This window comes from Rhinopithecus roxellana, chromosome 21 (assembly GCF_007565055.1).
Source record: "Rhinopithecus roxellana isolate Shanxi Qingling chromosome 21, ASM756505v1, whole genome shotgun sequence".
Classification (NCBI taxonomy): Eukaryota; Metazoa; Chordata; class Mammalia; order Primates; family Cercopithecidae; genus Rhinopithecus; species Rhinopithecus roxellana.
In genome coordinates, this window is record NC_044569.1 from 10,014,748 (window position 1) to 10,036,766 (window position 22,019).

At 42.5% G+C, this 22,019-nt stretch overlaps 1 protein-coding gene across 3 annotated transcripts in view; it reads right to left on the reverse strand.

Moving 5' to 3' along the window:
- The window catches only part of PTPRM (protein tyrosine phosphatase receptor type M), an 848,823-nt gene that overhangs the window by 72,426 nt on the left and 754,378 nt on the right, over positions 1–22,019 (reverse strand). For all 3 annotated transcript variants that reach the window (XM_030925938.1, XM_030925937.1, XM_030925936.1), the window contains 2 exons: positions 21,299–21,375; positions 18,760–18,796 (listed from right to left, as the gene is read on the reverse strand). In XM_030925938.1, the coding sequence (XP_030781798.1) occupies positions 18,760–18,796; positions 21,299–21,375 (114 nt within the window). The remainder of the gene's footprint in view (positions 1–18,759; positions 18,797–21,298; positions 21,376–22,019) is intronic.

Here is a 22,019-nt window from a genome sequence, read left to right on the forward strand (position 1 = left end):
CTGGAGTGTGGTGGCTCAATCATGGTAAGAGGTGACAACATGCTAGCAGCCCTCACTCACTCTTGGCGTTGGCATCCGCTCTGGCCATGCTGGAGGAGTCCTTCAGCCCGCTGCTGCGCTTTTGGGACCCCTCTCTGGGGCTGGCCAGGCCGGAGCCGGCTCCCTCTGCTCACAGGGCGGTGTGCAGGGAGAGGCGCAGGGGGAGCCAGGGCAGCGCAGTGCTCACAGGCCAGCACCGGTTCTGGGTGGGCTTAGGCTCCGCAGGCACAGGTTCCGGGTGCTCTGGGGTCAGCGCCTGCCAGGCTTGATTGCGGGATGAGCTCCCTCTGGGCTGCTGGAGTGCAGGGGCCAGGTGCTGCAAAGTCCCTTGGCCAGTGCCAATGAGTTGAAGCCGGCTGGGCTTCTGGGACTCTGGGAAGGGAAGGGACTTGGAGAACTTTTCTGACTAAAGGATTGTAAATGCACCAATCAGCACTCTGCGTCTAGCTAAAGGTTTGTAAATGCACCAATCAGCACTCTGTGTCTAGCTAATGGTTTTTAAATGCACCAATCAGTGCTCTGTGTCTAGCTAATCTGGTGGGGACTTGGAGAACTTTTGTGTCTAGCTAAAGGATTGTAAATGCACCAACCAGCACTCTGGGTCTAGCTAAAGGTTTGTAAATGCACCAATCAGCACTGTCAAAATGGACCAATCAGCTCTCTGTAAAATGGACCAATCAGCAGGATGTCGGTGGGGCCAGATAAGGGAATAAAAGCAGGCCAGCCGAGCCAGCAGTGACAACCTGCTCGGGTCCCCTTCCATGCTGTGGAAGCTTTGTTCTTTCACTCTTTGCAATAAATCTTGCTGCTGCTCACTCTTTGGGTCCGTGCCGCCTTTATGAGCTGTAACACTCACTGCGAAGGTTTGCAGCTTCACTCCTGAAGCCAGTGAGACCACCAACCCACTGGGAGGGATGAACAACCCTGGACGTGCCACCTTTATGAACTGTAACACTCATCACAAAGGTCTGCAGCTTCACTCCTGAAGCCAGTGAGACCACGAACCCACCAGAAGGAAGAAACTCCGGACACATCTGAACATCTGAAGGAACAAACTCTGGACACACCATCTTAAAGAACTGTAACACTCACTGCGAGGGTCTGCAGCTTTATTCTTTAAGTCAGCGAGACCAAGAACCCACCAATTCCAGACACAATGGGTCACTGTAACCTCTGGCTTCCGGGTTCAAGTGATTCTCCTGGCTCAGCCTCCTGCGTAGCTGGGACTACAGGCGTGTGCTACCATGCCCAGCTAGCTTTTGTGTTTTCAGTAGAAATGGAGTTTTGCCATGTTGGCCAGGCTGGTCTCCAACTCCTGACCTGAAATGATCTGCCCGCCTCAGCCTCCCAAAGTGCTGGGATTACAGGCGTGAGCTGCCATGCCTGGCCATATTTACTCTTTTAAATCGAACCGGAATGCTTTCGAGGAGTGCCAGATTTTCTTGGATGAAAACCATAAGTGAAAGTTTCATGAGTTTTCTTTCAGGTTTGATATGCTTGAATCTGTAAGGCAGTTAAAAAAATCACGTATCATATTTATCTTAATCACACCAATCCTCATTTTATCTTAGAAAATATTTCATATTGTCTATCTCTTATTAACAAACACACTTATATAAACATGATGAAAGTTTTCAATATCAAACTCAAATGTTTAGAGCAGGTGCATAATTTCTTCAAACTTCTTTTGGGGATACACAAGAAGAAGTCTGAAGGCCAGGGTCACTAACTGATGTATGAGGATGCCTGTGGCAGTCAAAGTCAGGAAGAGCTTAGGTCTGACTGGTGAGGCAACAGCAGGACTAGCATTGTTGAAGTCAAGCACCTGTCATGGGTTTCAAAGGACAGGGTGCAACTCTGAAGGGGGGGGAGGGGAGGGGGAATGGGAGGGAGGGGGAGGGAGGAGGGGAAGGAGGGAGGGGGAAGGGAGATGGGGAGGGGAGATGGGGGAAGGGAGATGGGGAGGGGAGATGGGGGAGGGGAGATGGGGGAAGGGAGATGGGGAGGGGAGATGGGGGAGGGGGGATGGGGGAGAGGAGATGGGGAGGGGAGATGGGGGAGGGGAGGGGAAGGGAGGGGGAAGAGGGAGGGGGAGGGGGAAGAGGGAGGGAGGAGGGGAGTAGGAGAGAAGAGAGGAGGGGAGGGGAGGGGAGGGACGGTGGGGCTGGCATGTCTTCCAGCAGGAGCCACTTGTTGCCACTTGGGAGGGGAAGGGACTCCCATGGGGCCCTCTTGTAAGAAATGTAAAATTCTGATAAGATTTGCAAGTTCAGAGTTTAGGAGTGGAAGACAACCCTGACAGATACTAAAAACATGACTAAGGAAAGTTCTAGTTTTAGAATCAAAGCTCGGGAAAGTCAGAGAAAGAAAACAGAGGAAGAAGTGTTCGGTTGTCGGAACGGACTCTAGCGGGGGCACCTGTCCTGTAAGGAGGTTTGATCAGGTGTGGGCTCAGCCTTAGGTGTGACCAGCTGTTAGCAGCCGAGGATGAAGTAAGTGGAACAGGAGGAGCAAGGTACAGTGGGCTGAGAGAAATGGTAAACTGAGCCCAGCGACCCAAAGCCAAGTCCAAAGGCCCCCACTGAGCTCTCCTGCATGTTCCGGACAGATGCCAGTGTTCAGAGCGGAACTGTCTACTCTTTCCATTGAACAAAACTCCTAAGACACAGGAATCTATTGAATGTGAACAGTGAAGAACAGTGAACAAAAAGATCATGGTCTGTATTAATGAGAGGGAAAGTTTAAACATATTTTATAATTTTACAATTATTATGGCAAGAGTGGCTCCCTGGGCATCCAAATGGCTGGTGGAGATCTGCAGCAGAAATGGCTGGTGGAGATCTGCAGCAGAAATGGCTGATGGAGATCTGTAGCAGAAATCTTCAGGTGGTGATGGGTCCGGAATCCAACAGACAGCAGCAACGTGGCTGCAGGTGATGGCTCAGCACAGGGAGAGCCTAGGGGCAGGAACATCAGAGCTTGTAGGGCAGGGGCCAACCTCGTGTGGCTGGTGCGGCCAGCGTGGGCTCCAAGGCTCCCCAGTGTGGCAATGAGGCTCAGGTGGGATCAGGAACCAGGGGATTAGTGGATAGGCTGACCTCTTGATTCAGACCAGGGAGGACTGGGGCTGTACTAGGAAGACAGTGTTAAAACCAAGGGGGACTCTTGCCATCCCTAAAGCTCTGTCAGCAATAAGAGACACCAAGGCTTCTAGCCTGGAATAAGGGGAACCCGGGACAAGGGTGTTGGACAGATAAATAGGTACAAGTAGACGGCCCCCCTGCCAGGCAGGTGCTGGATGCTGCTTTTTTTTTCTTTTTTTTTTGAGACAGAGTCTCGCTCTGTCGTCCAGGCTGGAGTGTAGTGGCGTGACCTTGGCTGACTGCAAGCTCCTCCTTCCAGGTTCATGCCATTCTCCTGCCTCAGCCTCCCAAGTAGCTGGGACTACAGGCGCCTGCCACCACGCCTGTTTAACTTTTTGTATTTTTAGTAGAGATGGGGTTTCACCGTGTTAGCCAGGAGGGTCTCAATCTTCTGACCTTGTCATCTGCCCGCCTCAGCCTCCCAAAGTGCTGGGATTACAGGAGTGATGGATGCTGCTCTTCATACGCACGATCTAATTCATTCCCCACCACAGCAGTGTGAGGCACCTACTCCAGCACAAGAAACAGGCTTAGGAGACGAAGTGCCTTTGTTACAGCTGCAAGGCCAGTATGTGGCAAAGCTGGGATTCCAATTCAGGTCAGCCCAGCAACACTGTTCTGACTGCAAAATGAACTCAACTGCCTGTGGGAATGTTTGTTTCTAGCATGGTTCTGGGACCTGAAGGAGGGAGTGTGTGGTGTGGGTACACACCGAATGGCAGAAGTGCCAAGCAAAAGGGGAGGGACGTGATGGCAAAGCAGCGGCAGGAAACTGGGCTCCGTCCTTTGGGCACTGGCAGCCCGTTCCCTCTATCAGCCATGAAGACGGCTGAAGGTGGGACTTGAACGCAGAAGACGATGAGCCTGAGAGTCAGGCATTTGTTTTAAAGCCCTTGCTACATGAATAAAAGTGGTCGTAAGTTTCTGATCCATGATTGCTCCTGTTGCCACTGGCGATAATCTATAATAAGGGTTATGAAGTCAGTTACTCAACATTTACAGAACTAGTTGTTCCTTCGGTGGTTTTCTAAGTTTTTATGATAAAGCTTTATGTGATTTTTCAATATGATGCTTCCATAACACTTAAGTCTATAATTTTACATTGAGTAGCTTTTCATTTTTACAGTAGTGAGAGGTAAGTGGTAAAATATGCCACCATGCTTTATGGACTGAATTTGCCTCATGTGTCACAGAAGTGGTAACAGTGACACAGAATATACTTGGCTTTAGCATTAATAATCCTTAACATCACTTATTTGATAGTTGCATTTGTTCTCCCCTGAGGCTACTTATGTTAAAATCATGCAATTTTCATGAATAATTTTTTGTTTCAGCTGCAGAAAAGGAAAAGCAAAGTTGAGACGGGTGGGTGCAAGGGACGTGATTTGCTCATTATCCCGAACTGCTAAGAGTATCCCAAGAAAATTACCATTTAAAAGTAACAATAGAAATCAACTAATGAATTACAAGCAAACACGCTGAGAATTGTTCTATGATGGGGAAAACCGGGGAATACTTTAACCTAAAATCAAAAATATAACTGGCCTGTTAAAAATAGCATTTTCTAAGGACAACTCTCACATGAAAAACTCTTTATGTCTAGAGTTACAGGGTTAGAAATGTACACCAGTCCACTGGAATTTTAATTTGGTGATAGTAAAAGAAGAGAAAAGCTACAACAAAATATACCTTTTTAGAAGTAGTGTTGAAAGTGATGACTTAAATAACAAATGTTAAAGAGGGGTTTCAGTTAATAAATTCCAGTGATGCCACACAATCACACATCTCTTCTTCTCAACTGGAGGAGGTTTTCCTGCGACAAGAGGCTTTTCCCTTCACCTGGCCCTCTCTGGTTGGCAGGTACTTGCCGTTTGCCCCATTTCTTCTAAATTGACTTGCAGGTGTGTACTCTTTTTACACCTCCAATCAGGCATACACTTTCTGCTGTATCCATGATTAGACTTTCCTCCAGAACACACAACCCACATGTTGATGCTTACATTTCCCTCATTCCATTCCCCAAAATTCTCCTTTCAGACTGAGGTAAGAAAGTGTGACAATACAAACCATGTGACTATTTGTGGTTTTCTCTACCTAATTAGTTTCATGGAATGTTTGTTCCTGGGTATATTTCTAAAACATATGAAATCCTGATTGGACACCAAAAGGTTATGTCAAATTTCATTAAGAGAAAATTGGCATAAACCAAATATTAACGGATAGGTTTTAAATAAACACTAAAATAGCCTGGGAAACCTCTGTCTATAATATGCTATATAACCCTTCAACCATCGTCTCTCTTCTCTTTTCTGGTTAATAATCTTTTCTTTTAATCATTTATTCAATTAAAATGATTATGAAATGTTTAAAAACACAAAAAGGATAAATAATTACATAGTAGATATTATTTAGTATGTCTTAATAAAGATAAATTTAATCAACAGCCATTTTCTTCCTAAGAAATACAAGGAACTTACCATGTTAAAGCTCCTCTCTAAAACGCCCCTGTGTAATTCTTATCTGAGGAACTGCTTTCAATGAAGCCTGTTAGGGAGAACTTGTCTGGTCTTTGGAATTAAGCTGTTTTCACTCACATGTCATCTGACTTGAGGTGTGCGCCAGGGAAGCCTTCAGAACACCAAGATGTGGAGCTGGCACTGCTATCAGGGCTGCTCAATTTTAGCAAGACTTCAAAAATAGAAGCAAAATATGCTTTTCCAGCTTATGATGCAGCTGTTGTCTTTCCAACCTATGTTTGTCTACAGTTTAACAGTGAGCAATGATGGCACTCTTTGTACTCTGGAGGGAGTACAGGATGTTGGTGCACACTTAAGTGGCTCCCTTTGGTACATCCTTCTGGAAGGAAGCATTAACAAGAGGTGTAGGATGTATCAGCTTTTATGGAAACTATATAAGTATACGCTATACTAGGGTTAAAACCTGAACTGCTTCTCTGCTATTGAGAGATGTGTCTTTTGGAACATACAAAATGATAAGAACAGTAACTGTAGCTAATGTTTATGGAGACGTTACTTGCAGAGCTGCTTTCTGAGCCTAGGCTGTGCAACTCTAGAGTCTAGGCTTTTATTAACCATTCTGCCTATTGTCCTTTAGTGGAGAGTGGACAGTCCTGGCCTAGTTACTGGCATAAAACATGGCTGTATATGGAAGAAATTTTAAGGCCAAGTTGAAGAGATCTGATTGTGACTATGTTTCATAAAGCAAAGAGATATCTATGGGTAAAACCAATAATGGGGTGGTTTGTAGCCTAGCATGACTTGCTCTTGGAATTGAAATGTTCCAAAGCATTTCTGGAAACTTCATCTACCTAAAGGAACCATTATTTGAATTTTGTTCTTTTTGGATGATATTCCATCATCTTCTAGAATCAGATCTCCCTAGCAGTTACGTAAACAATTTCAGGTTGCAGTGATACCACTGTGAAAAGGAATAAAAGGTTTCTATTATTCTTGACATGGAAAGCAGGTCGAGAAAGGCAGACCTATCAGATTTGAGTGACGGGATACAGATTAGGGCTCCAAAGAGGATCTCTAATATAGAAAATAAATAAAATGGGGTTAGGTAGTTTGTGGCAACAATATGCTGTACAATGCAGAGACAGAGACACTGCTTCCAGAGGGACCTTCAGTCCCTGATCCCTGGACAGACTGAATGGTGGTGTGCATGGGGAGTTGAAAACAGGTGCAGGAGAAAGTGCTGTGGCCTTGGAAGGAAGGAACATGACAGATGTCCACAGCACAGAAGCATCCTGCTGGCGGAGGTACAGAGCATTCCTCAGTATCAGTCTCCAAAGAGAACGCTCAGAAACTGAGCTTGGGTACTTGTGCATGCTGTAAAGAGGGGAACAGAGAGAAGACAATCAAGGACAGAAAAAACAAATGGCAGCCTTCAGAATGGAGGGGTTTGGTGACCCAAAGGATCTGGCTGCCTTCTGTCAAGGAGAAGTAAAGTGAAGGGAACAGCCTATATTCATATGCTTCAGGGGTTACTGCCAGAGAAATAAAAGCTTTCATTAGTCTGTATCTTCCTTAATTAAGCTCTTCTCAGTACACAAGTGGAATCCTCTTTTATTTAAGAAAAAAGAGAATAAATCTAATAAATGAGTGAAATACAGATAAATTGGCTCCCTAGACATAGCTCAGTGCAGGCAGTCTCAAATTTTCCATGGCTGTGAAGAGTTGCAGAAGGAAATTTCCAGCAGCTTCCTTTTGAGTGAGAAGGCAAGAAACAAAAGTCACTGGTTATAGCCAGAAACTTCCTAAACTGTTTGCTGCCTTGAAAAACTTGTCCTAAACTATGCCCATGGGTGAAAAAGAAACCTGGTGCCCAGATTTCTGGAAAAGTGGTTCTAGGGCTGCACTGGGTCTTATTTTTTTCATCTGCAAAATGGGGTAGGGGTGGATAAGAGAAATGGCTTAAAGAAGTTCCCAGGCCGGGCGCAGCACCTCATGCCTGTAATCCCAGCAATTTGGGAGACCGAGGTGGGAGGATTGCTTGAGGCCAGGAGTTTGAGACCAGCCTGAGCAACATAGCAAGACCCTGTCTCTACAAAAAGTAACATAAAAATTAGCCAGGCGTGATTGCTTATCTCTGTAGTTCTAGCTACTCAGAAGGCTGAGGCAGGAGGATCCCTTGAGCCCAGGAGTTGGAGGCTGCAGTGAGCTATGATCATGCTACTACTCTCCTGCCTGGGTGACAGAGTAAGACCATGTCTCTTGAAAATAATCTAAATAATTAAAAATAAAAATGAAGTCCCAAAATCTGTGGGTACATTAAAATCACAAATTAGTAAGAGTTGGGTGTCATTTATTTATACCTCCACACTGGGTAATTCTGAGGTCACTGGTATATTCCGGATCCTGTGCTGATCCTGGCAAGTGACAGGTGCACAGAAACCTTTGTTCAGTTTTGAATGAACCAGGCTGTAAAGGAGTAGCTTTGCTTTGCAAGGGCTCATGGTGCCGGAGGCACAGGGAAGCCAGCACTTTGGAAAGTACATGGGTATCAGTTTCAGCTCTCTCCTTTTAAAGGGCTGAACCTGGGAGAAAGATGTAACCTCACAGTTTTTCTCTCTGTTGAATAAAAGGCCCTATGGGGAAACAGGTCTGTCTTAACACATGAGGTTTCTCCTAGGTTGAAATCTGCACACACTCTATTAAAATATGAACGTTAGTCCATGCAGTTTGCAAATACTTTTGCATATATGACTCACTTGAACTTAAGTGGATGAAGGTCACTCAAATATAGTTCTGCTTTAAGTGTCAACTGTTTTAATTACAAAACAAGGACACTGGACTGTGAGCTTCTTAAAGTTTCTATCACCTCTAAAAGATTCTACAAATTTTCTACTTCAAATGAGGAACACCTCTAAATCCTCTTGAAGGTTTAAAAAGCATTTAAGACACCTTAAATCTGAGTGCCTGCTTAACAACAGGACATCATTTATTTTCAAATTATTTTGTATTAGGTTCTATTATTAGAGGGCCACATTTTCCTTATAGCATCTGTAATAACATGCTCTATTTTTTACTTCATCTTTTAATTTTAACTCTTTCTTTAAACGTTCTCATTGCTAGTGAGCAAGTTTATTTAGAGCACAGGGATGAGAAATGTCTATGAAAGTGACCATTTGGCTAATTGGCCACTGTCTTTTGAATTAATCTAGTGAGGAGAAACTATTGTTTAAAAGGAAGTTTCTGGATAAGCTGCTAATTGCAATTGTTCATTCTCTCTTGGAAAACCACAGATGGTTGGTAAAATGCAGGCAGGTTCTGTATAAACTTGGCCCTGGGTAGCTGGAATGCTTATGACAATGACTTTTATGGAGTCACTGTTTGCCTGTATATAAATCATATTTTCTCAAAGTGTCCCTATTTAAATTTGGAAGCCAGAGAATACTCCACTTCACTAGGTAATACTTTTAAATTAGTCTCAAATAGGAGATAACAAATGAATCCAAAACATAACCTACAACCCACTGACAATGCAGGAACAACTTTGCCAGGAAGCACAGTGTTAGCTAACACAAAATTTGCACTTGAAGTGCAAACCGCACTGGTGCTTGGAAGAATAAAAACAAAAGTTGTTTACTGAAGGCTGAGCTTTTGATTTAAAAAAAAAAAAAAGTTCTTTCAATTCTACTGAGAAATAATTTCAAGTGTTCATCTCCATCTGGAGGCCAGAATGCAAGAGACAAAAGCTGCTTTACAGAGCATGCAGAAGTTACACTGACGCTCTGAGAACCCTCTACTACCGGAATGGCTTGTCCAGGAAAGTCAGTACAGTATTCAAAGCATTATTATTTATTGCTTCAGAGGCCTGAAGGGGAATTTTGAGCTGGGAAAATATAAACCATATTTATCTTTTTGAAAAATCTTTATTAAAAATACACCAGAAGTATGTGGAAGAAATATAGAAGAAAAACAGATTGACAGCAAAAAGAATGAAGTCACTACAGCAAAGTTTCAACTGCTGTGCAGCGTTTGAGGCTCTGTAAATATTTCCACTATAAACCTTCACTCCCCACATTTTTATTATTTTCACATAAAAGTTTGTTCCTAGCTGAAAGTGTTTGGAGGGAACTTTTTAGGCTTCTCTTTTTCAAATTATGGACAAATGATAACTGCAGACAACACTGATCATACGTATGGGGACAGGGGTTGCACAAACAGGGTCAGGGTAGAGCCAAGAAAAGTGAGTTTAACCAGATGGACTGTCTTTAAAAACAGGATTTGATTTACTGCCATATGTAAAGAAAGTGTTTCTAGGATTAGAAGCTGACCAGCCCTTAACTTGAAACAGAAACAGTCAGAGATGTTGGAGATAATGATGCCAAAATCCACCCCAGGAAGTAGATGCTTTCCCAGGCCAACATGAGCCATCCTTTCTACCTGGCTGAGATACTCTACTCTAAGTGGTGTGCGGCACATGGTAACTCCCAATCTATTCATTTATTCATTCATTCTTGTATTCTTACTGAGCTTATGTTTTATGCCAACTCACTACAAGACAGGTGGTGCATACTTATCGAATCATGAATAAACTCTGGGACCCCTTCTTCTAATGCCCTGGTCATGATGAAGTGATCTTCTGCCAAGGCATCTTCCTCTTCACACAGAATGCCCCTGCCTGACCTTGGGCAGTTCGCTCTGATGGGCGGCTACAGTTTTTATTGTGAATGACTAGCTGATATCTTGTTCTCTATATCAGTTCCTGTGGTCTTTGCCAATATGACCTGGCATCCTCAAAGATGACACTGAGCATCTGGATCCTCTGAGCATAAAAGGAAGACAGTGATGGCAGTGATAAGGTCAATGGCATGTGGTGGGGGCCTATCTGGATGGCCAGTTCTCCGCAGATCACAATCTCTATGAATTGTTGCAAGGCTTCTTAACTATGTACAGCTTAAGTTTATTCACATGTGAGGAATGAAAAGTTCATGTTACTAGCTATTAACGGGTTTACATAAGACTACTTACATTGTGAAATGTGAACATATGCAATTAGTAAGACCTACTCTGTTTTGTCTGAGTATATTTTCAAGGTCAGCAAAGAAGGACATTATTTTGTAAATGGGCACTTACTAGGTATTAAAAAGAAAAGGCCCCTTTGCTGGGGCCTATGTCCAAAATGCTATTTCTTAGGTTATATTCCAGGATTTTTATAGTTTGAGGTTTCACATTTAATTCTTTAATTCATCTTGAGTTGATTTTCGTATATGGTGTAAGGAAGGGGTCCAGTTTCAATCTTCTGTATATGGCTAGCCAGTTATCCCAGCACCATTTATTATTCAATAATAATAATAATGGGGAGTCCTTTCCCCATTGCTTGTTTTTGTCAACTTTGTCAAAGATCAGATGGTAGTAGGTGTGTGGCACTATTCCTGGGCTCTCTATTCTGTTATGTTGGTCTATGTGTATGCTTTTGTACCAGTACCATGCTGTTTTGGTTACTGTAGCCCCGTAGCATAGTTTCAAGTCACATAAAGTGATGCTTCCAGCTTTGTTCTTTTCACTTAGGATTGCCTTGGCTATTTGTGCTCTTTTATGGTACTGTCTGAATTTTAAAATAGTTTTTTCTAATTCTCTGAAGAAAGTCATTGGTAGTTTGATGGGAATAGCACTGACTCTGTAAATTGCTTTCAGCAGCAGGGCCATTTAAACAATATTGCTTCTTCCTATCCATGAGCATGGAATATTTTTTCACTGTTTGTATCATCTCTAATTTCTTTAAGCAGTGTTTTGTATTCTCATTGTAGAGATCTTATACCTCCTCAGATGTCAAAAGCAATTGCAACAAATACAAAAATTGACAAATAAGACCCAATTAAAGAGCTTCTGCACAACAAGAAAAACCATCAGGAGAATAAACAGACAAACCTACAGAATGGGAGAAAATATTTTCAAACTATGCATCCAATAAAGGTCTAATATCCAGAGTCTATAAGGAACTTAAACAAATTAACAAGCAAAAACCAAATAACCCCATTAAAATTTGGCAAAAAACAGGAATAGATACACTTGAAAAGAAGGCACCATGCGGCCAGTAAGTATATGAAAAAATGCTCGACATCACTAATCATTAGATAAATGCATATAAAACCACAGTGAGATACCATCTCACACCAATTAGAATGGCTATTTCTAAAAAGAAAAAATAACAGATGCTGGAGAGGTTGTGGAGAAGATGGAATGCTTATAGAGTGCTGGTGAGAATGTAAATTAGTTCAGCCATTGTGGAAAGCAGTGTGGGAAATTTCTCAAAGAACTTACAACAGAAGTACCACTTGACCCAGCAATCCCATTATTGGCTGTATACCCAAAGGAAAATAAATCATTCCATATGATTCATGCATGATTGAGATACATACATACATGTGTTCATCACAGCAGTATTCACATTGGCAAAGACATGGAATCAACCAAAATGCCCATCAACAGTAGACTGGATAAAGAAAATGTAGTACACATACACCATGGAATACTATGCAGCCATAAAAAAGAATGAGATTATGTCCTTTGCAGCAACATGGATAAAGCTCGAGGCCATTATCCTAAGTGAACAATCGCAGGCAGGAACGGAAAATCAAATACTGTATGTTCTCACTTATTAGTGAGAGTTTAACATTGAGAACACATGGGAACAAAGAAGGCAGCAACAGACACTGGGGCCTACTTGAGGGTAAAGGGTGGGAGGAAGGAGAGGATTAAAAATCTACCTATCGGGTATTATGCTTATTATCTGGGTGATGAAATAATCTGTACACCAAACCCTCATGACATACAATTTACCTATATAACAAACTTGCACATGTACCCCTGAACCTAACAGTTAAAAAAAATAGCCCCCTACAAGGTAGATTATTTTCATCTTCATTTATGATGAGCACAGAGATGTTAAGTAACTTGTCCAAGCTCACACGAGTTACCAACGGAGGAACCAGGGTTGGGCGTTGAGTTCGGACAATGTAGTTCCAGAGTCTGTGTTCCTAATCATTAAGCTATTCTGTGCTGTTTCTCAAAAACAGTATCAGGTCATACATACATGGCATTTGCTCCATGCCAGGAATTGCTCTAAGCAATGATACTTACATGAGTTAATGTAATCCCCGAGGTCACCCATGGGAGGCAGTATAGTGAGGTGGGGAGGAACTTTGATGCTGGAGTTCAGTGGCTACTCTTGAATCTGGCCTTTGCACTTTTAGGTCTGTGACTTGGAGCATGTTATTTCAAGTCTCTTTGTCTCCCTTCCTCTCATTTATAAATTGGGGACAGTCACATATATCCCCCATATTTGTGGTAAAGATGAAATGAGCTCTGTATGTGTGAGTGCTGGGAATGCTGTCTGGTCAGGTCCTGACTATTATTACTATTTACAAACACCAGGACTCTACCTTAAATAAGTTGAGGAAGTTCAAAAACCTTTTCTGTGACAGCACAATAATTTGGATCCCAGCCTTCTGGCTGTGGTACATGTGTTATTTCTACTACATCCTGCTTTTACAAAATAAACATCAGCTATGGGACCTGCTACTCTAGTCTCTGTCATTCAGAGAGAACATTTTCTAATATATTATAATTGCTAAAATTGTTGAAAAGTGAGCAAAGGCATAAACTTTTCAGGCACAAATGCAAAATAACATATAGGCAGAAAACCCAGCCTGAGATGAACCGGAAAACCCAAACTGATCATGGTTCAAAATACTAACGATTATAACAATACTCTAGGGCCTTTTAGTACAAGGTTAGGCTGGTAAACATTTTAGTAACAGTTTGTTAGAGTAACAGTTTTGATGCTTTCAGGAGTGTATTTCACATAGTTATAAACAATCTACATTTTGTTAACCCCTACGTATGGTTTTTTAAAAAAGTAGAACTGCATGTTCTGTACATGTACCCCAGAACTTAAAGTATAATAAAAAAAGAAGATTAATTAAGTCTATGGTTTCTGTCTTATCCCAAAATAGCTTTTACTGTTTCTGACCAAAGTAAAGTTCATAACCAGAGGTCCACAGAATTACTATAATTCATGAATAAAATTGGGGGGTGGGGGTAGTCCATGAACTACCTTAAATGAAATTTTCTTTCTGGGGAAATGATCTGATATTTCATTAGTTCTGAAAGAAGTTCTGTGTCTTCCAAAGGTGAGGGACATTTGGGCCAGAGTGCACAAATCCTATGGAAAACACAGTTGGGGGCACAAGGGTCTCCCTGTTCTCACATGGGCATGGGGGCTTCTGTTGGGAGATCCTCTCTCTAGGCCTGGACTCCACCAGGGTGCTGAACAGAGCTAACACTGACAGAGACAAAAATAAACTATCTATGGCAAGATGAAGGCTAAGGTCGGAACCCCAATCAGGTAGCCAACCTTGTCAAATTAGCACAGTTCAGAAAGAAAGAAATGATGAAGTGGGCATCGAGCCACCTAAACTTTTTTTTTTTTTTTGAGACGGAGTCTCGCTCTGTCGCCCAGGCTGGAGTGCAGTGGCCGGATCTCAGCTCACTGCAAGCTCCGCCTCCCGGGTTCAGGCTATTCTCCTGCCTCAGCCTCCCGAGTACCTGGGACTACAGGCGCCGCCACCTCGCCCAGCTAGTTTTTTGTATTTTTTTAGTAGAGACGGGGTTTCACCGTGTCAGCCAGGACGGTCTCGATCTTCCTGACTTTGTGATCCACCCGTCTCGGCCTCCCAAAGTGCTGGGATTACAGGCTTGAGCCACCGCGCCCGTCCGAGCCACCTAAACTTAAAAGAGTAACGTGTGCGTCTCAACAGTCTATATAGCTCAGGTTACAACATCGAAGGCAATAATAATTAACATGTATTTTCAGACACGATTGTATCATTGAACATTTGCTTTTTATTGTGTTGTCATGAGAAGCATCATCAACTTAGAAAGCAGGGGCTGGATCTGGATGTGGTTTTGCGGGGTGAGCATGCAGTACACAGGAAAGAGCACATCAGGCCTGAGTCGCTTTCTTGGGGCATCCCAGCGCACAGATGAGTCTGGAAAATGCTCACTTAGAAGTGAGGAAGGGCGCTCAGGGCTGGGCAAGCTATGTCTAGAACAGACTCATAGCACTTTCTTCAGTCACAGCCTTGCATGGTCTTTCCCTGAGTTATCTGACTCTTGAGGTAAGTTTTAAAATTAAAACTAAACAAAGCTGAGTGCAATGGCTCATGCCTGTAATCCCAGTGCTTTGGGAGGCCATGGTGGGAGGATCCTATGAGTCCAGGAGTTTGAGACCAGCCTGGACAACACAGGGAGACCCTAAATCTACAAACAATAAAATAAAATATACGAGCCAGGCTTGGTGTGCAACTGTGGTCCTAGCTGCTTTGGAGGCTGAGGTGGGAGAATTACGTGAGCCCAGGAGTTCGATGCTTCAGTGAGCTATGATCCCACTACTGCACTCCAGTCTGGGTGACAGAGTGAGATCATGTCTCTAGATAAATCCAAACAAAAATCAAAAGAACACTTATCCAGGGCCCCCATGGCTGCCCCCATGAGGCCAGGAGGTGTTCTCTCCAGTCGGTTCTTATGTGTGTGGCTTCATCCAGCTTGCAGGCCACACAGTCTCCAAGGTTGTATTTTGATTGTGAAATATGATCACTTCTGGGCAATCCTACCCACTGCATGCTCTTCTGCCCTTTGCTTGAGCCTGCTTTTGAAGTCTCCACTCTGCCCTGCCTCTACGTACAGACATGCAGTAGCAGACACGACTTCCTCTTCTTTGAGCCCCTGGTTTGCTAAATCACAAATCTTGAATGCTACTGTTGTACTAATGTCTGGTCAGTCAGACATGATGAAGTTAATATTGGGTCATCACATATTAGTGGCCAGACAGAAAACAATTAAACCAAGGGGAGATAGGAAGAACATATTAATACTAAAAAAGCAACAGATCTGGCTTGAATGGGATGCTTTCAATTTGCAGGAACGTCACCCATTATTATCAAAGGTCAAAGTCAGTTACTGTTAGAAAAATCAATAAAATTGAGGGTGGATGGGAAGGAGGAGACTCAATACATAAATTTATAATATGTCCTCTGTATTGAAGGAACTTGATGAACATCTGTGCATTTCTAACTCTTAGAAGTAAAATTGGTTGTCAGCAAATTGGACCATTTGTATAGTTTCATGGGTTCCTGCTGTGAATATATTTTAAAGAATTATGTTAGTGCAAAGAGACGAAAAATAGAGCAAGAAGACTTTTAAAGATTGCATCTGCCTGTTGGTCTTCATCGTCCATTTTGTTGGCCTCTTGGAGGTATTAATGTTTTTTTGTTTGTTTGTTTTTCAACAAAGGTGATCTACGAACATATTCTACCGGTCCATGCCAATAGTGCCAATTATCATCAGTGATCTTGAGTACTGGTGATCTAAGGCTATTAGTCCATTATGCTTGTGGTATATAATAGAAAGAAGATTCTCGCTTTCTCATCTGAACATCATGGTCTGAATGTTATTACTCTTAGTATGATATGCATAGTCTTGACTGCATGTTAGATTAAAAATATTCATTCATTTTTCCTCCTCTCCCTGCACCACCACCAGCAGTGACGTTAGTATTGCCAGTTTGAGAAGTCCAGTCTGCAGCCTACCTTGTACCAGGGAAAGGCTGCCACGACCTGGCAAACAGGGCATTAGTCAGTGCTCTTCTCCATTAAGGGCAGACTGGTTGTCTACTGCGAACTGATCACATTTGCTCTTTCTTATCGCTTACAAATACATTTGCTCATTAACATGTGAATGCTGCCAGAGAGGGTTACTGAGCTATTAAGTACCATTCGTGCTAATTCTGCAGACAGTGACCTTCTCTAGTGACATTTCTCTTTAAAGAATAATCTCCTACAGGGGGAGAGGGGCAGAGACAATGGACAAAGGGAAGGAAGCCTGGTAATAGGCCATGTCTAGACCTTGGCAGTTTCAGTCTTTGCTTCAGCTGTTTAGTCACGTTAATCTAGAGGGCCTCAATATTGACAACACAAATAAGAGCAACTTAATGTCCTTGCTATCTATGAAAACACAGGTTGCTAATCAAGTTATTGGAGAGATAAGCAGCTCGGGAGTATTTTGGATATTTTACAATGAAATTTTCACATGAATTTACAAAAACTGTTAATGTCAAATTATCATAAAATGTATTAAATCTGATGTTGTGACGCTTACTTTAGAACATTCTGAAAGCTATTAGAATGAATTTTAAACCCCTAACAACAGGTTCCTCTAAAGGCATTGATGAATTCCGTTTGGAAGCAGCAGAGTTAGGAGGTGTCTAAGACCGGACTCTTACATGTGTCCTTGTTCTACCCCATAGGTAAGAGCTCAAGCTTAGCCTTGCTTCCTGAAGACCTCAGCAATCTCTACATAGTAGGACCTGCTCTGTGCCAGGTTCACACCGAAAACTCCCCAGACGACTTTGCGTCTGGCTAGCAAAGTGACCTTGGAAGGAACCATGACCAACGTCATGTCATAGACGATGAAAGACAGTGGGAGCTCCAGCAGGTCATCTAGACCTGAGTGCAGAGTACCCTAGTGGTGATGTGAGACTGTGGACTCTGTGTGGTGGCACCCAGGTTCATGGGGGCATGGGGCAACATCAGCTTCCACAGTGGTTCCATTTCAGCTATAGCTGGAGCTTTTCCACCCCAAAGCCTTGCTGTCCAATGCTACCACAGGGAATAACCAAGTGTAGCTATTTCTATCAATATTAATATTCAAAATGCAGTTCCTCATTTGTAGTAGCTGTATTTCAAGCATGCAGGAGCCACACGTGACTTGTAGCTGTGATATCGGACAGCACAGACAGAGAACATTCCCAGCACTGCAGAAAGTTCTACTGCACGGTGCAGATCCAAGTGTTGGAATTCTGCTCTCTGGCTACAACTGCCTCTTCTCTTAACCTATGACTCATCAATGGGACCTAGCCTCAATCCGTTAGTTCCTTCCCTCTCATCATGGTCCAGTGGACACCTCTGATTGCCCTTCTTGCAAGCCTGGACTTTCCAACCCAATTACCTTGGCATCCTTGATTCCCTTGGTCATTGACTTTCTGTGTAGACCCCTCCCCCATGCCTAACCTTTGGCAGGTCACATCCTTTTCACTTCCCTGCTACTGTTTCTGGGATGTAGTATTGCTGGAAACAATGATAAAATAATAAAATGGGGAGAACGTGTGCTGTTCAGCCTTAACTGGGTCTTCTCTGCTTCTTACTCCTTCTTCAGTCCATCCCATATTGACTCACTGACTCATCCCTTAGGATGCCTCATTCTCTAAAACCTCAGCTCTCTCATGACACCCACCCTCTGCAGGTGACCCACTTCATAGGTTGGGAAAATCACCCAAAAACCATCGCCATTAGCTTCCTCAACATGTCCTCTAGCTTTCTTCTGTTTCCTTTAGCCAAGGTGACCCACCAGCTGCTTTCCACCTGGGAGAACTAAATTCCTGCTCCCAGATCTTTGCTCAAGATGTTTCTCCATTCAGAAGGCCTCTTCCCAATCTCACCTCTGCCACAAAATGGTTTTTGAGTCATCCCACCTGAAAGCAACCCCTTCCTGCTCCAAATGTCCTTAACGTTTTATCTGTATCTGTTCCTCTCACAGATGTCACCTGGCACTGTACCTACTAAAGTACATACAGGTGACTGCACATCTTCCCCACTAAACAAAACCACTGTGGGAAGGGGGTGCTTGCTGGATTCAGCCTGGCTCCCCAGCAGCCACCAGCACAGTTCCCTGTGTAGAGAGCTGGTGTGTATTGATGGAATGGCTAGCTATATATCTACTTTCGCAAATGTCCGACTTACTCCTAAGGTGGACAGATTGAATTCAATAAACAATTGATGGACACATTTCTCCTAATGATCTCCACATGAAGTTGTAACTACACGATTTATACGACCAGAATGTCTGATGGGAAGACAAGAGTGTACCTGTTGATGGCTAGAACCACAGTAAGTGTGCAATATCTTCCTGAAGGAGGGTGAAGTGGGTACAAAATGATAGGAGGCAGGCAAAAGAAACAAAGAAAGACAAGAAAGTAGAAATAAACTTACCTTGGGTAGCAATATAATGATTGGGTCGATGATAACCCTAAAAATAAATAAAAGAGAATATTTGATAAACATAAAATTGATAAACAGCAGAAAAGTCACATGCTAACTTTGCTGAAACGAATGTGCACACAAATGCCAATAGCTGCATCACCTGAAAGTTAAATGGCCAACCCAGCACCTTTGAGTTTCTCTTAATTAGTGGAGGTGCATCAAATACAACAGTTCTGATGCTTGCACCAAAGGTGTGGGTAACTTAATCATAACTGGCTATGAGATGATGGATGAGCAAGAAACACTAACAACTTATGGATTCTCTGAAATACCATGACCATTACTCTTACAAAGTGCAAACAGGCTGAGAATTTGCAACAGAATTTCATTTGTGTTTGGGATGTTAGTGGCAATATGCCAGGGGTTTAATGCATATTCTGTTGTATTGGTATAGACAGTCTCCCCCATATCATGGAACTCCCCAGGCCCCTATACGTCATGCCAATGATTGCCTGCTTGCTTTTCTTCAAATTTGCCAGGCACAAGTTCCACAACAAGGCCTTTGCTTGGGCCGTTTCTCGGCCCAGAATGCTCTTCTTCCAGGTATCTACGTAGCTCAACCCCTTGCTCAGTTCCTTGCTCACTTGCTACCTTCTCAGTGGGACTGACTACAGCCAATTCGATTCAAAATTGCCATCAGGACCTTCAGGTCTGGCACTCCGAGCACCCCTTCACGGCTTTAGTTTTCTCTGCAGTACATACAACTTTCTAATTGACCATATAGAATTAACTTTTCAATGTATTGCCCATTTCTCCTAATTAGAACAGCAGCTCCACTGGGTCAGAGGTTGTTTTGGTTTTGGTTTGAACTGTTCACAGTTTTCCTGCTAGCACCTAGAAAGGTAAATAATGCATAAGTACTCAATAAGATCTATTGACGAAGAGAATAAAGGGGCCTTCAGAATTGGCTCTTCTCTCTTAAAATAAAATTCAAACTCATTAATCCAGTCTTTTCACTACTTTATAGCCTTGTTCATCTATGTGACGTCCCTGAGCTGGAACGCCTTCTCTCCTGCATTTCCACTTACTCACTTTAAAAAGCTTTACATTCAAATTACATCCTCTATGATGCCTAATCTGATCACAATGACTCCTTCAGTTGGTATCTCATGAAACACTTACTAAGGGTTCTCTCTATATTCAGGCATGTGCTGGGTGCAGGGGATGTAAGATGCCTAGGACACTGTCCCTGTACTCAAGCACCCATTAGGGACTGCAGGAGCTGGGACTGGAATGTGAGCGGTGTCCCCTGGAGCCTCTCAAGGCAAGGTGTGCTACAGTTGGACTGGATAAGACACTCATATTTCAGCTTCTTAGCTTCTGAGTTGGGAGACTGTGAGGAGGAGATAACTGGTCTGGGACATCTGAGTACTCCCATGAGGTACTCACTAAACATCTACTGAATAAAGGAGTAAGTGCAATGACCTTATGAAGAAAACTTGTTTTAATAAAAAATAAATGGAACCTGGAGTGGGTATGGTTTTGGTTGTTATCAAAATAGTGCAGGGGTCTTCGTTTGATGAATGAGATATGAACTATTCTTGAAATAATCATACCCCAGTCCCCACCCACAAATCTATAACTGAAAATGTCAAATTTGTTTAATTAGCACTAAACATAACATTCTCATAGTTATTTTTAGATAACTTTCTTAGAGATTGTGATGGTATTTACTTTTAGTAGCATCTCAGTAATATTCAATCAACAAAGCAAACCAATCCACATATATGGATCAACCCTGTCTATGGAAGTATTGATAAACTAAGCAACAGCATGATGGCCAAGCACAGAGTATGCCTTCAGAACCACAAGGGAGCAGAAATCTATTTAATGTAAACTTGGGCCTTGGAGGTAACAGCAACTTTCCCTTGATTTTTCAGTCTACTTTTGATTTCATTCATTCTTTCAACTGAGAACATGCTGTCTCCTAAAGAATTTATTCTAATGTAAAACATTAAGTTAACATGATGCAGAACGAACAAAGAGGCAGTCTTCAATAATTAAACACCCTACATATTTAATGACATGTCTTGCTTGCATTAGAAGTCCTGGTGAACAGCTGCAGACTACTTTGAAGACGACTTAAAAGTGCAGTGATGACAAGGGATTGCAAATCACCGTATTAGGAATTATAGAGTTTTGTCCCATTAATATGCAAACAGATTTTTTTAAGTGTCGAATAATACAAGTTGTTGACAAAAAAATGGAAGTAACATTTTCTTAGTCCACATTAGCATGAGATGACAAAGAAGGCATAGAATGTGGTGTGTAGGGTAATATTTGTGTTTGCTTTTAGATTGAGCCCAATGTATGTCCAACAATTGTACAGCAGACACACAATCTGGTACATGTCAGAATGGCTGGTTTTACTAAGTTTTATACTCTGATTTAATCATTATGCATTGTATACACACATCAAAATATCATACATAGCCCCCAAATATGCACAACTATTACATATCAATTAAAAAAATAATAAAATACATACATCGATATAATTGCCATTGATATAGTCTGAGTTTGTGTCTCCTTCTATTGTCTGCAGCCTCACTCGGGAATGATCGTCTGCAAAGGAAAAGGGACAGAAAATAACAATTAACAAAAGCAATCTGGTAGGTGGCTCTGAGCCCCCGAATGTAAGCATATTACATAGAGATCACCCACATACACTCTGCTTTAAAGATAAAGAATTACATACTATACACCTTCTACTTCCTATTTTGCTATTAAAATTGGGAAGGATTTATAATTTTTTACATTTTACAGTAAATCTCATTAACTTATTTTTTCATCATTGATGGGCCTAAAGCATTGACAAAGGTTTGACACTTTTACAAACAATCCTGTGAACCACAAACATAAGCAGTTCTTGGATTGGAAGTTTGAACGACTTCACCAAATCACATACAAACCCTGAGATGTTGAAGGTTGTGACACCCAGCTTGACAAATGATGATTACAAACTCACGGCGCAGGCTTCTGAGATGTGTAGATGTGATCCTAGCCTTAGTCACTGGTGAATTCCCTAAGTACTAGCTCTGTATCTGCGGGCATCAGCCAGCAAGAGCAAAGCTGTCACCATCCATCATGCGACCACAGGCCAGGAAATAAGGGCACCAAGCCTCAGTCTCCTCATCTGGAGAAGGGGATGGCACTATCTGCCTCAAAGTGGGCTGTGTCCAGGATTCAATGAAAATACAAACTGAGAC